The 14,719-nt window shown below is 38.2% G+C and overlaps 1 protein-coding gene across 1 annotated transcript in view; it reads left to right on the top strand.

Annotated features, from left to right (window-relative positions):
* PELI2 (pellino E3 ubiquitin protein ligase family member 2) overlaps positions 1–14,719 on the top strand; it is a 197,163-nt gene that overhangs the window by 163,442 nt on the left and 19,002 nt on the right. The window contains exon 3 of the mRNA XM_047079598.1: positions 2,278–2,379. Coding sequence (XP_046935554.1) covers positions 2,278–2,379 — 102 coding nt within the window. The remainder of the gene's footprint in view (positions 1–2,277; positions 2,380–14,719) is intronic.

Below are 14,719 nucleotides of genomic sequence, written 5' to 3'. Positions count from 1 at the left end.
CTGTACTGGGAGCAGTTCCTGGGTATGGCTTCTCTATCAGTAGCCCTTTTCATAACTTGGGTCACAAGAATAGTTTGAATAAACAAGTTAGAACAATGGGGCCCACTAACAACTTGGGGCCTATAAAATGGCCATTTGCAGGTATTTCCCAGAGTGGCCTGGAAGTGTCTGTGGGGTCCCGTGCCCAGGGCTATGCCAGGTTATGGGGTGAGCCCAGCAAGTCTTCCCGGGGCATTAGTTTCCCAGAAAATTTGGAAATGTTTAACTGTTAAAACTAGCCAGTATATTATGGAGGAGAATACAAAATTTATAATAATCTTAAGGTAAAATGTTTTAATATGAGAAACTTCACTGCAGGGTACTTTCTCAGATGTCTCCAAGGTTCAGGTGACTCTCTTCCAGTTCAGGCAGCTTTGATGGAAGTTTGAGAAACACTGTACTTAAGAAGGTACAATCATACAAAAAGGTGTAACTTTTTAAAGGGAGTTCTTTTATGGCACTTGTTAGCTTCTCAGTGTGCAGGTAATTGACAAAGTACAGACATTTCTTCTTCATGTAATGTATGCGTCATGAAAGTTGTGTTTTGGGCTGAGATATTTGTAAATTGAATACTTCTAAATGCAATAGACACTTTTTCAGGAAACCTAAAATTAGTTTATAAATAATCACCCCCCGATTGCTAGTTTTAATAAGTTTGAGTTGAATAAAATTATTTTTCTTAAAGTGGGTGTTTTCATATAGCTATAAACATCCATTGTCTATTTATCTTGAAAATAGCTCTTTATTAGCTTGGCTTTCAAAAAAATGTCACTTTTATCAAAACCATTGAATTTACTGGTCTCAGACCAATGAAAATTTAAGGCTATTTTTATTAGTGGGCTTGAGTAGTCCAAGGAGTCTGTTTTAGATTTCTGGCCATATTAAATATTTAAATTATTTCTAATACTTATATTGTCTTAATGAAGCACGTAGAACAAAACAGTTCAGTCACGAAGTTCTTCAGGGCAGATGATTAAATAACCATGAGATTAACCAGGCTAACTTCAAAGTTGATTTGGAATTTTGTACTATTTTTGGCACTAAGCAATTATATTAGTCAAATATAAATGTTCAGAGTACATTTTCATTAACATGCTTTCTATGTCCAGCTACTTCCAAATGCTTTCTTGGTCTTCATAGTGTCATTACTCAATAAATGTTTAATAGAAAGGCTCATTAAAATTTTATTTATTATACTTAATGTAAAAGAGTAGAAATGAAGATAAATGAGGTTGAAGTAGAATGGATAAAATGTAATTGAAATAATTTGGAGTACAATTTAAATAAACTTCTTTGTTAATGTGGAAGTGTTAAAAGTGTGTGACCACAACTTAAGATGTGTTCAAATATATTATTGTGGAGACAATAAGAATATTGTATTACTGGCCTCTAGATTCTTTGAAGAAGACTGTTAGCTTTAGTCTAAAAACAGAAAAGATGAAATTGACTTAGTTTCCTTATTTATTAACTTAGTAAATATCTGGGCTAAACAACTACTTATACTCTGTTCAATGCCATATTGAATCTTGTATGATTATCATTGGCCAGATGGATATAGAGAAATCCTTAAAGAACATTTACATTTTGCAGTGATATTTTTTTTTTACTATGATTATCATCTCTATTGCATGGGGAAGGTGTAACAAAATGCCATTGACCTACTGCTGTAGTGTTAAATTATTGTTCTTATCTTTTTATTTGAGAGTGCATGCATGCATGAGCAGGGGAAGGGCGGAGGGAGGATAGAGAATCTTAAGCAGGATCCACGTTCATCGTGGAGCCTGGTGCAGAGCTTGATCTCACAACTGTGAGATCATGACCTGAGCCAAAACCAGGAGTTGGGTGCTTAACTGACTGAGCCATCCAGGCACCCCAAAATAAATTTTTGAATAAACCCTATTAATCTAAAATTTCTATCATTTAGTTACGGTGATATGGAGAAAATGTATGTTTTTCGTGACACATGATTAAATCAAGTCTTGCAAACTGGTAAATTTGATTTGACTTAAATATTGTTCATATGAAGATACAGTATTGGGTAAAACCGGAGTCATGGCTGTTAGTTTGTCTAATTCAGGGCACAGCACAGGAACAGGTTCTGATTAAAAACAAACAAAAAACACGTTGGCTTGGCTTGTATTGATTTGGCTGGCAGAGTGATGTTTGTTAACTACAAACAGAATTGCAGTTGTTGAAATGAGATTTTGTTGAATGTCTATGTTTTTATTTCATTATTAGGCTATCAGCTGCAAAGGTCAACACAGTATATCGTATACTCTGTCAAGGAATCAGACTGTGGTGGTGGAATACACACATGATAAAGATACGGATATGTTTCAGGTAACGTCTTTATTTCTCTTGTTTAATGTGGTGTCCTTACTGTTAGTTTCGGGCATACAGTATGATAGTTCTGTATTTGTGCATATTACAAAATAATCACTACAGTAAGTTCAGCTAACATTTGTCACCATACATAATTACAAAGTTTTTTTCTGGGGATGACAGCTTTTTAAGATCCACTCCCCTGGCTACTTTCAAATATACAACGCAGTATTATTTACCATAGGCACCGTGCTGTATGTTACATCCCCATGACACATCTTCCTCTCCTTCGTGGAAATTTTAGCACACTTTCCTTCATTTTGATATGTAGTCAGACCTTTTGGCACAGTAGCGTTTAGTGATGTACAAGGAGAAGGACATAAGGATAATATAAAAATTAATTCCTATTTGGTTTTTGAAAGACTAAGAAAAAACTTAGTTCTAAAATTGCAGACAAGCTACATTCTTAGCATTATGTGTATAAATACACATTATTTTTATTTTATAATGAAAATTTTTTAAACCAATCACTTTGAAAAGCAAACATGTTCAAAATACTTCCTAAATAACACTTGAATCAGAAAGGACATTGATACTACAAGTATAGGCCTTTTTAAAAAGAACTATAGAACATTATGTAGCAAAACTCAAGAGATGTGACTGACCTCATACTCAGAAGGAAATGTAAAAATTGAAGTGCTTTCATTATAGAAGGGAGGGAAGGAGGAAGGAAATCAAGAAACTAACCATTGGTCTCTAAGAGTTCTCTTTAAAAAATGAAAGTAAGAAAATACAGAACAGGGTCATGAATAGTGGTTCCTATTAGTGGTATATAATAGGAAGTCCAAAAATAGATCAAAAGAAAGCAGAAGGAAGGAAATGAAAAGGGAAAAAAATCATCAATTTAGGAAGAAGAGAATTTATAATATATTCAAGATTTGGTGCTTTAAAACAGCAAAAAAATTAAAATTAAGGCTAATAAAGGAAAAAAAATAAAACTCAAATTGGGAGCCATGAGGTTTTGCATTTCTTTCTTTCTTTCTTTTTTTTTTTTTTTTGTTGAATGCTTTTATTTGAGAGAGAAGAGAGACAGAATGAGGGAGACAGAGGATCCAAAGCAGGCTCTGTGAGATCATGACCTGAGCCGAGGTTGGACACTTAACCTACTGAGCCACGCAGGTGTCCACAGGCTTTGCATTTCTGTATGGAGAGTTAAATTATGAAATAAACGGTATTGAAACAAGTGTCAAAACAATATCATAGATCACATCCTAAAGGGGGAATAAGTAGTTCTGAAAAATAAGAAAATATGCTCAACCTATCTCAAAAAGAGAAATGTGGCTTCGCATTGCACAGCCACATTATGTTTCACTTATCAGATTGGCAAAAATCTGAAAGGTCTTGTCAGAGATGTGGGGAAACCCTCTCCTACTCCTATAAACTGGTATGACCTGTGTGCAGCAGTGAGTTAGAGATGCTGGTGAAAATGAAAAATGCTTGCACTCTTTGACTCCGCTCTTCTGTTTCTAGAGATTTACCCCAAAGATGCCCCTACATACATGCAGAATTACATTTTTACCAAGTTATTGCTCAAAGCAAGATTTAGTAGCCAAAGATTGTGAACAACCTAAATGTCCTTCAGTAGGGGACCGGTTCAGTAAATTCAGGTACAGCCATACAGTGGAGGTCTCCAGGACTGTAAAAGAGAACAAGAAAAAGCTTGCGTGGATGTGGAAAGAGCTCCAAACATAGTTAATGAATTAAATACTAGTATTATTAGTTATATTGAGCCATTGATAATATATTCAATTAAGATTATTTAATCTTTGGGGTGCCTGGGTGGCTCAGTCAGTTGAATGTCCGATTCTTGATTTCCGACTCTTGATTTAGGCTCAGGTTGTGGGATCGAGCCCTGCGTTGTGCTCTGAGCTGACAGAGCGGAACCTGCTTGTCGTTCTCTCTCTCCCTCTCTCCCTCTGCCCCTCCACAACTCATGCACTTGCACGTGTGCTCTCTCTCTCTCTCAAAATGAAACATTTTAGGGGCACCTGGGTGGCTCAGTTGGTTGAGCGTTGGACTTTGGCTCAGATCATGATTTCACGGTTCATGGGTTTGAGCCCTGCATCGGGCTCTGGGCTGACAGCTCAGAGCCTGGAACCTGCTTCAGATTCTGTGTCTCCCTCTCTTTCTGCTCCTCCTCTGCTCACACTCTGTCTCTCTCTCAAAAATAAATAAAGATTTTTTTAAAAACATTTTTTTAAAAAGTAAACATTTTAAAAAAGATTAGCTAATCTTAAATAGTAATAAATTTGTTATTAAATATTAAATAGTATATTATTAAATATTAGCATAGATAAATGATTTAAATAATGCTTATATGCATTAAAAATCTCCAAGAGGACAAATAAGACATTATTACTAAAGCAGCTGCCTTTGTGGGGAAGAGGTCTGGGTAGGGAGGACATGGGGGGCTATTTCACACTATGATTTTTAAACCATGTGAATGTGTTAGCTATTTTATAAAAAGCTAAACAATCCTAGATAGTGTCATAGTCCTAGATATGGACGAATTAATTAAGGGCCCCAAAAGTAATATTTACTGTAGACAGAATATTAACAGTGGCTTTAGTCATGCCATTCCATTTTATAACATTCTAAATGTTTTTTCTTCTCCTTCAACCAGAGAAAATCTCTTCGTAAATAAATGTATGCCTACACTTCCCTGTTGATGATTTTAGTGGACTTCATAATAATTTTTTAATACTTCCCAAAATTATTTTCCAAGATTCCAAGTTTTTCAAATAAATCTTCTATTTACAATATTTTTTACATAGGTTTTTTACACGTCTTACCTAGAGAACAGATTCTCAATACCAAAAAAAAAAAAAAAAAAAAAAAAAAAAAGCATCAAGAAAATTTTACAGTGGTCGGTGGTACAGTTTTTACCACTTTCTTTTTTGTTTGTTTTGTTTTTATTTTTTAAAATTTACATCCAAATTAGTTAGCATATAGTCAAACAATGATTTCAGGAGTAGATTCCTTAATGCCCCTTACCCATTTAGCCCATCCCCCCTCCCACAACCCCTCCAGCAACCCTTAGTTTGTTCTCCATATTTATGAGTCTCTTCTGTTTTGTCCCCCTCCCTGTTTTTATATTATTTTTGTTTCCCTTCACTTATGTTCATCTGTTTTGTCTCTTAAAGTCCTCATATGAGTGAAGTCATATGATTTTTCTTTCTCTGACAAATTTCACTTAGCATAATACCCTCTAGTTCTATCCATGTAGTTGCAAATGACAAGATTTCATTCTTTTTGATTGCCGAGTAATACTCCATTGTATATATATATATACCACATTTTCTTTATCCATTCATCCATCAATGGACATTTGGGCTCTTTCCATACCTTGACTATTGTCAATAGTGTCCCTTCGAAACAGCACACCTGTATCCCTTGGATAAATGCCTAGTAGTGCAATTGCTGGGTTGTAGGGTAGTTCTATTTTTAGTTTTTTGAGGAACCTCCATACTGTTTTCCAGAGTGGCTGCACCAGCTTGCATGGCCACCAACAATGCAAAAGAGATCCTCTTTCTCCACATCCTCACCAACATCTGTTGTTGCCCGAGTTGTTGATGTTAGCCATTCTGACAGGTGTAAGGTGGTATCTCATTATGGTTTTGATTTGTATTTCCCTGATGATGAGTGATATGGAGCATTTTTTCATGTGTCTGTTTGCCATCTGGATGTCTTCTTTGGAGAAGTGTCTATTCATGTCTTTTGCCCACTTCTTCACGGGATTCTTTGTTTTTTGGGTGTTGAGTTTGGTAAGTTCTTTATAGATTTTGGATACTAACCCTTTATCTGACATGTCGTTTGCAAAAATCTTCTCCCATTCTGTGTGTTGCCTTTTAGTTTTGCTGATTGTTTCTTTCGCTGTGCAGAAACTTTTTATTTTGATGAGGTCCCAGTAGTTCATTTTTGCTTTTGTTTCCCTTACCTCCAGAGATGTGTTGAGTAAGTTGTTGTTGCAGGCAAGATCAAAGAGGTTTTTGCCTGCTTTCTCCTCGAGGATTTTGATGGCTTCCTGTCTTACATTGAGGTCTTTCATCCATTTTGAGTTCATTTTTGTGTATGGTGTAAGAAAGTGGTCCAGGTTCATTCTTCTTCATGTTGCTGTCCAGTTTTCCCAATGCCATTTGCTGAAGAGACTGTCTTTATTCCATTGGATATTCTGTCCTGCTGTGTCAAAGATTTGTTGGCCATATGTTTGTGGGTCCATTTCTGGGTTCTCTATTCTGTTCCATTGATCTGAGTGTCTGTTCTTGTGCCAGTACCATACTGTCTTGATGATTACAGCTTTGTAGTATAGCTTGAAGTCTGGGATTTTGATGCCTCCTGCTTTGGTTTTCTTTTTCAAGATTGCTTTGGCTATTCGGGGTCTTTTCTGGTTCCATACAAATTTTAGGATTATTTGTTCTAGCTCTGTGAAGAATGCTGGTGTTATTTTGATAGGGTTTGCATTGAATACATAGATTGCTTTGGGTGGTATTGACATTTTAACAATGTTTGTTCTTCCTATCCAGGAACATGGAATCTTTTTCCATTCTTTGTGTCTTCTTCAAATTCTTTCATAAGCTTTCTATCGTTTCCAGTGTATAGATTTTTTTCACCTCTTTGGTTAGATTTATTCCTAGGTATTTTATGGTTTTTTTGTGCAACTGTAAATGGGATTGATTCCTTGATTTCTCTTTCCATTGCCTCATTGTTGGTGTATAGGAATGCAACCGATTTCTGTGCATTGATTTTATATCCTGCAACTTTGTTGAATTCATGAATCAATTCTAGCAGTTTTTTGGTGGAATCTTTTGGGTTTTCCATATAGACTATCATGTCATCTGCGAAGAGTGAAAGTTTGACCTCCTGGCCTGTTTGGATGCCTTTTATTTCTTTGTGTTGTCTGATTGCAGAGGCTAAGATTTCTAATACTATGTTGAATTAACAGTGGTGAGAGTGGACATCCCTGTCTTGTTCCTGACCTTAGGGGGAAAACTCTCAGTTTTTCCCCATTGAGGATAATATTAGCATTGGATCGTTCATATATGGCTTTTATGATCTCGAGGTATGCTCCTTCTATCCCTACTTTCTTGAGGGTTTTTATCAAGAAAGGATGCTGTATTTTTGTCAAATGCTTTCTCTGCATCTGTTGAGAGGATCATATGGTTCTTGTCCTTTCTTTTATTGATGTGATGAATCATGTTAATTGTTTTGCGGATATTGAACCAGCCCTGCATCCCAGGTATAAATCCCACTTGGTCATGGTGAATATTTTTTTAATGTATTGTTGGATCCAGTTGGCTAGTATCTTGTTGAGGATTTTTGCATCCATGTTCATCAGGGAAATTGGTCTATAGTTCTCCCTTTTATTTTAAATTTTTTTTTTCAACGTTTATTTATTTTGGGGACAGAAAGAGACAGAGCATGAACGGGGGAGGGGCAGAGAGAGAGGGAGACACAGAATCAGAAACAAGCTCCAGGCTCTGAGCCATCAGCCCAGAGCCTGACGCGGGGCTCGAACTCACGGACCGCGAGATCATGACCTGGCTGAAGTCGGACGCTTAACCGACTGCGCCACCCAGGCGCCCCTAGTTCTCCTTTTTAGTGGGGTCTCTGTCTGGTTTTGGAATCAAGGTAATGCTGGCTTCATGGAAAGAGTTTGGAAGTTTTCCTTCCATTTCTATTTTTTGGAACAGTTTCAAGAGAATAGGTGTTAACTCTTCCTTAAATGTTTGGTAGAATTCCCCTGGAAAGCCATCTGGCCCTGGGTTCTTGTTTTTTGGCAGATTTTTGATTACTAATTCAATTTCCTTACTGGTTATGGGTCTGTTCCAATTATCTATTTCTTCCTGTTTCAGTTTTGGTAGTGTATATGTTTCTAGGAATTTGCCCATTTCTTCCAGATTACCCATTTTATTGGTATATAATTGCCCATAATATTCTCTTATTATTATTTTTATTTCTCTTGTGTTGGTTGTGATCTCTCCTCTTTCATTCTTGATTTTATTTATTTGGGTCCTTTCCTTTTTGATCAAACTGGCTAGTGGTTTATCAATTTTGTTAATTCTTTCAAAGAACTAGCTTCTGGTTTCATTGATCTGTTCTGTTTTTCTTTTGGTTTTGATAGCATTAATTTCTTTATTATTATTTATTATTATTTATTATTATATAGGTCTAATCTTTATTATTTCCTGTCTTCTGCTGGTTTGGAGTTTTATTTGCTGTTCTTTTTGCAGCTCCTTAAGGCGTGAGGTTAGGTTGTGTATCTGAGATCTTTCTTCCTTCTTTAGGAAGGCCTGGATTGCTATATACTTTCCTCTTATGACCGCCTTTGCTGCGTCCCAGAGGTTTTGGGTTGTGGTGTTATCATTTTCATTGACTTCCATATACTTTTTAATTTCTTCTTTAACTGCTTGGTTAGCCCATTCATTCGTTAGTAGGATGTTCTTCAGTCTCCAAGTATTTGTTACCTTTCCAAATTTTTTTCTTGTGGTTGATTCCAAGTTTCATAGTGTTGTGGTCTGAAAATATGCACGGTATGATCTCAATCTTTTTGTACTTACTTAGGGCTGATTTGTGTCCCAGTATATGCTCTATTCTGGAGAACGTTCCATGTGCACTGGAGAAGAATGTATATTCTGCTGTTTTAGAATGAAATGTTCTGAATATATCTGTTAAGTCCATCTGGTCCAGTGTGTCATTCAAAGCCATTGTTTCCGTGTTGATTTTTTGATTAGATGATCTGTCCATTGCTGTGAGCGGGGTGTTGAAGTCTCCTACTATTATGGTATTAATATCAATGAGTTTCTTTATGTTTGTGATTAATTGATTTATATATTTGGGTGCTCTCACATTTGGCACATAAATATTTACAATTGTTAGGTCTTCTTGGTGGATAGACCCCTTGATTATGATAAAATGCCCTTCTTCATCTCTTGATACAGTCTTTGTTTTAAAGTCTAGATTGTCTGATACAAGTATGGCTACTCTGGCTTTCTTTTGTTGACCATTAGCATGATAGATGGTTCTCCATCCACTTATTTTCAATCTGAAAATGTCTTTAGGTCTAAAGTGGGTCTCTTGTAAACAGCATATAGATGGATCTTGTTTTCTTACCCATTCTGTTACCCTGTCTTTTGATTGGAGCGTTGAGTCCATTGACGTTTAGAGTGAGTACTGAAAGATACGAATTTATTGCCATTATGATGCTTGTAGAGTTGGAGTTTCTGGTGGTGTTCTCTGGTCCTTTCTAATCTTCTGTTGCTTTTGGGTGTGTGTGTGTGTGTGTGTGTGTGTGTGTATTTTTTTCATCTTTTCTCCCTTCAGAGTCCTCCTTAAAATTTCTTACAGGGCTGGTTTAGTGGTCACAAACTCCTTTATTTTTTGTTTGTCGATTTTTTACCACTTTCAAATCAACACATCACTGCAATAGCACCTGTAATTTCATCACTATTCTTTAGCGACATGTTGGGACATAGATAGTTCTTCACTATTGTACAGTCACATTCCACTCACATTGTTCACTTTCCCCCTCACCTCTGCAAATGCAAGATGAGCGAAAGATTCATGAGAATCTTAACATGAGATCCATCGTCTTGACAAAGTATGTGCCCAATACAGTACCTTTACCGTAGACACAGGGTTATCCAGCAGATCTCTGGAATGCGTTCATCTTGTGGAACTGAAACTTTGTACCTATTGAACAGTGATTCCCATTTCCCTCCACCCCCAGTCCCTGGCAGCCATCATTCTGCTCTGTTTCTATTGATTGTGTAGATACTGCACATAATCAGAATCGGGCAATATTTGTAATATCCTCCAGGTTTATGCATGTTGGTGCATGTGGCAGGATTTCCTCTTTTGTAAAACTGAATAATATCCCATTGGATGTTTATACCACATTTTCTTTATCCATTCACCCTTTGCAGACCTTTCGGTTGCATCTAGATCTTGGCTACAGTAAGTAATGCTGCAGTGAACATGGGGAGCAGATACCTCTTTGAGATCCTGATTTCAGGTTCTTTTGGTTTTTCTTTTGTTTTGTTTTTGTTTAATAAATACCCAGAAACAGGATTGCTGAATCACATGGTAGTTTTGTTTTTAATTTTTTGAGGAACCTCCATACAGTTGTAAACATCTAAGTGCTTTTTGCATACTTCCTATTCCACCACATGGAATATTTGAAAGCCTCAATATTTAACCAGAGTAATTTATTACCACTTCATCAGAAGCACACTTAAGTGAAATTGACATTATTTTTAACTGCACATGCACGGCGATGAAGAATGCAGTGGCTGTTAGTACACTTTGGTGCCGCTGCCTTGATTCCTGCTAAAGCACTTGATTGCCTGAGCACCATCAGAATAAATGTTAGCACAGTGGAAAAGGCAAATGGCATGTTTGTATTATTATGAAAGTGATTTTTGGCTTCATGGACCTGGTCCTTAGAAAAGGTCTCAGGGCTCTTAAATATGGAGAACAAACAGAGGGTTACTGGAGGGGTTGTGGGAGCGGGGATGGGCTAAATGGGTAAGGGGCACTAAGGAATCTACTCCTGAAATCATTGTTGTGCTATATGCTAACTAACTTGGATGTAAATTTAAGAAAGAAAAAAAAGAAAGAAAGAAAAAAAGTCTCAGGGACCCACAGAGGTTCATAGACTACACTGAGAAATACCAAATTATACTATACTAACCTCTTAAATCGCATAGCTGAAGAAATTTGGGTCTTTGAGAGGAAAGGTAACTAGCTACTAGGGGCAGAAAAGGCATTACTGGCAGAAGTAAGATTTACGTCTCTGGAGTTCTACATTCTCTACATAGTACCTCTTTAAATAAAGCATGGTAATTCAACAAGAATTTATAGATTTACTAAGAAAACATAACACATTTGTCATTTTAACTAAAATAATCTGATTCTACTTGCAAAATAACTAGACCTGTGGGAGGATTACTATCAGGTCATTTCTCTGCAGAGTAAAACTAAGGCATTCTCAGAAGGCCCTGAACAATCAAGCTTGTTTTAATTTTTCTTCCTTTTACAAGTTCTTATGTCCCAAACCCACCACAGACAAAGGTTACTGAGCAAAAAGCACTGTAGCATTCCTATATCTCAAGCCTGGACCTTGGTGTTGAGGGCTGTTCATTGTAGCCATTATCTATAAAATGATTTCTAAGTTAATTGAGAATTTAAAAGCAGAACATCAGACTGAACCAAAGAAGGTCCTTGTGCTGCCTTTCCCACTGTGGAACAGACAGTAGGCTCAGAACTTGGAAATATTATTGCCTAAGGAAGAAAATATCAATTATATCTGAATTTAAGAGATGGGTTAAGGGTAAGAAAGTCTGAGTTAATATAGCAACAGTTTCTTAGTAATTTTCTAGAATAGGAGTAAATGAAAGAGGGAATAGTGTAGCTATTGAGAAAGCAAAATATATTTTTTTAAATGTTTATCAAAGAAATCAAAGGAAGTGATGAAATGTCTTACAGGGTCCCTAAAGGGAAGTATGATGCCAAATGCATATTGACCATCAGGGTAAGGAAATCAGCCAGGCCTCAAGATTTTTGTTTGGACCCTGGGTGCTACCATACCTTATGTTTTTGGTTTTTGTTTGGTTGGTGTTTAATTTAGTTGGTTTATAGTACTTTTATTTGTTTTTAATGCGTATTTATTTTTGAGAGAGAAAGAGAGCATGACAGGGGCAAGAGAGAGAGGGAGACACAGAATCCAAAGCAGGCTCCAGGCTCTGAGCTGCCAGCACAGAGCCCGATGCCGGGCTCAAACCCACGAACTGCAAGATCATGACCTGTGTTGAAGTTGAATGCTTAACCAACTGAGCCACCTACGCACCCCTATAGTACTTTTTGATGGCAATATTTAAGTAGCATATATCTAGTTGAGAAAAGTTAAAGAATATTTGCTATTTAAGTAGTTATTTTTTGGAGTGCCTTGGTGCCTCCATCGGTTGAATGTCCGACTTTTGATTTTGGCTCAGGTACTGATCTCATGGTCATGCGATTGAGCCCTGTGTTGAGTCCTGCTTCAGGCCCTGTGCCGAGTACGGAGCCTGCTTGAGATTCTGTCTTTCCCTCTGCCCCTCTCCTGCTTTCACATGCCCATGCTTGCTCTCTCTCTTAAAAAAAAAAAAAAAGAGAGAGAGTTATTTCTTAAAGCATTGTGTGTCTCTCTCACAGAGACCAAGCTGACTGTCAGAATCTTCCATTCATCAGTTTCATTTCTTGAGCACCTGCTATGTATCAGATACTCCTGTAGTTACTGAAGACAGACAGCCAGGGCTCCCCTCTCATGGAGGCTGCATCCTAGAGGAGGCAGACGGACCACAAATAAGCATTCCAGGGGGGAGGAATGGGGGGTGCCAAAGCCCCAAGCAGGAGCAGAGTGAAGGAGGAGGACAGTGAAATGAGATGAGCTTGGAGAGGTGGGTCCTTTAAGGCCAAGTGAAAAAATTGAGTTTTAAGCAAGGGAGGGGTATAATTCTGATTGATATTTCTTAAAGATATCTTCAAGTACTCTCTCCAAAGGAATGGAGGTGACGTGTGAAAACAGAGACCAGTTTGGAGACTAAGGCAATGCAATCCTAGTAAAAACTGACAGTAACTGGAACTAAGGTGGGAGAAATGAAAGGACGGAAGCTGTGTTTGGAGGCAGTGTTGACAGGTGGCTGCGAAGGAAGGTAAACAATCAAGGATAATATTTTGATACTGAGTTTCAGCTTGAGCAAATTGGATACCAGTCGTTGGCAGGGCATCTAGGGATTGAAGAAGAATCCGGGCTCTGTTTAGAACATGTTACATTTTGAGATGCTTATTAGATTCAGAAGTGGAGATTGGGCATGATAGTCTGAAGCTCTGGTAAAGATCAGGACTTTTTGGCTAATAGTAGGATTTAACGAGATTACCTAGGGAGAGAAGAGAAAGAGAAGGGAAGGGGACAATTTACCAACTAGCCTGTAGGGTTTCGTTATTCTTTCTTTTTTTATTTACTTACTTTGAGAGAGAGGGCACTCGAGGGAGCCGGGGAGGGGCAGAGGGAGAGAGAGAATCCCAAGCAGGCTCCACACTCCGTGCAGAGCCCAACACGGGGGCTCAGTCTCATGAACCACGACAGCATGACCTGAACTGAAACCAAGCATTGACCGCTTAACCAACTGAGCTACCAAAGCACCCCGGGCTGCATTATTCTAATACCAGATACAGATGTGCCAGGATGTGCTGGCTGAGCTCTGCAGTAGTGTGATCAGTACTGCCCTGGGGTAGAAACTCCGCAGGGTGGGTTGAGAGAAGTTGAGTGAGGGGGAGGAGTCAGGACATGGGAGGGTGGTAACTAGTGACAGGTTTTTCAAGAAGTATTGCCTCTAACCGAACTGGAGAGATGGGGCCATAGGTTAAAGGCTGCTTGCAGGGGAACGAATGTGTTTTGTTTAATTTTTGTTAATGTTTATTTATTTATTTTAACGTTTATTTATTTTTGAGACAGAGACAGAGCGTGAACGGGGGAGGGGCAGAGAGAGAGGGAGACACAGAACCGGAATCAGGCTCCAGGCTCTGAGCCATCAGCCCAGAGCCTGACGTGGGGCTCGAACTCACGGACCTCGAGATTGTGACCTGAGCTGAAGTCGGACGCCCAACCGCCTGAGCCACCCAGGCGCCCCAATGTGTATTTATTTTTAAGAGAGAGAATGCAAGTGAGGGAGGGAGAGAGAGAGAGACAGAGACACAGAATCCGAAGCAGGCTCCAGGCTCCAACCTGTCAGCACAGAGCCCGATGCGGGACTGGAACCCACAAACTGTGAGATCTTTACCTGAGCTGAAGTCGGACACTTAACCAACTGAGCCATCCAGGTGCCCTGGAAGGAATGTGTTTTTAAAGATGAGAGAGACTAATCTAGAACAGTGCTACTCAAAGTGTGCTCAGCTGAGCATCCAAGCATCTGTTAATGGTACAGAATGAGCTGAGTAGGACAGGACATGGAGAGGACTTTGGAAACCATTACAGCACCTTTTATAGTACCTGAAACACCCAAGCAGATGATCATTTTTCTAATACTCATTTTTATTGTACTTTTAAAAAGTATCAGTGACAAGTTGCTGTTTAAAAAAAAAAAATTGGTCCTTTTACCCCCACAGAGTCACAGAGTTGGAGAAGCTTCACAATGTGTTTGGTAGCTGATGGCAAGATCTAGTATAAAGAGAGAAATTGAAGATTCAGGAGAGAGAGGGGACAATATCAGGAGCAAAATCCTTGGGAAGAATATGGAGACACCCACATCAGTAGAGAGATTGG

The sequence above is a fragment of the Lynx rufus genome, unplaced genomic scaffold, assembly GCF_022079265.1.
Source record: "Lynx rufus isolate CCGP_SWC_20201006 ecotype Redwood Valley unplaced genomic scaffold, mLynRuf1.p SCAF_17, whole genome shotgun sequence".
In the NCBI taxonomy this organism is placed as follows: Eukaryota; Metazoa; Chordata; class Mammalia; order Carnivora; family Felidae; genus Lynx; species Lynx rufus.
Note: the sequence above shows the minus strand (reverse complement) of the source record. Positions and strands in the feature narration are given on the sequence as shown.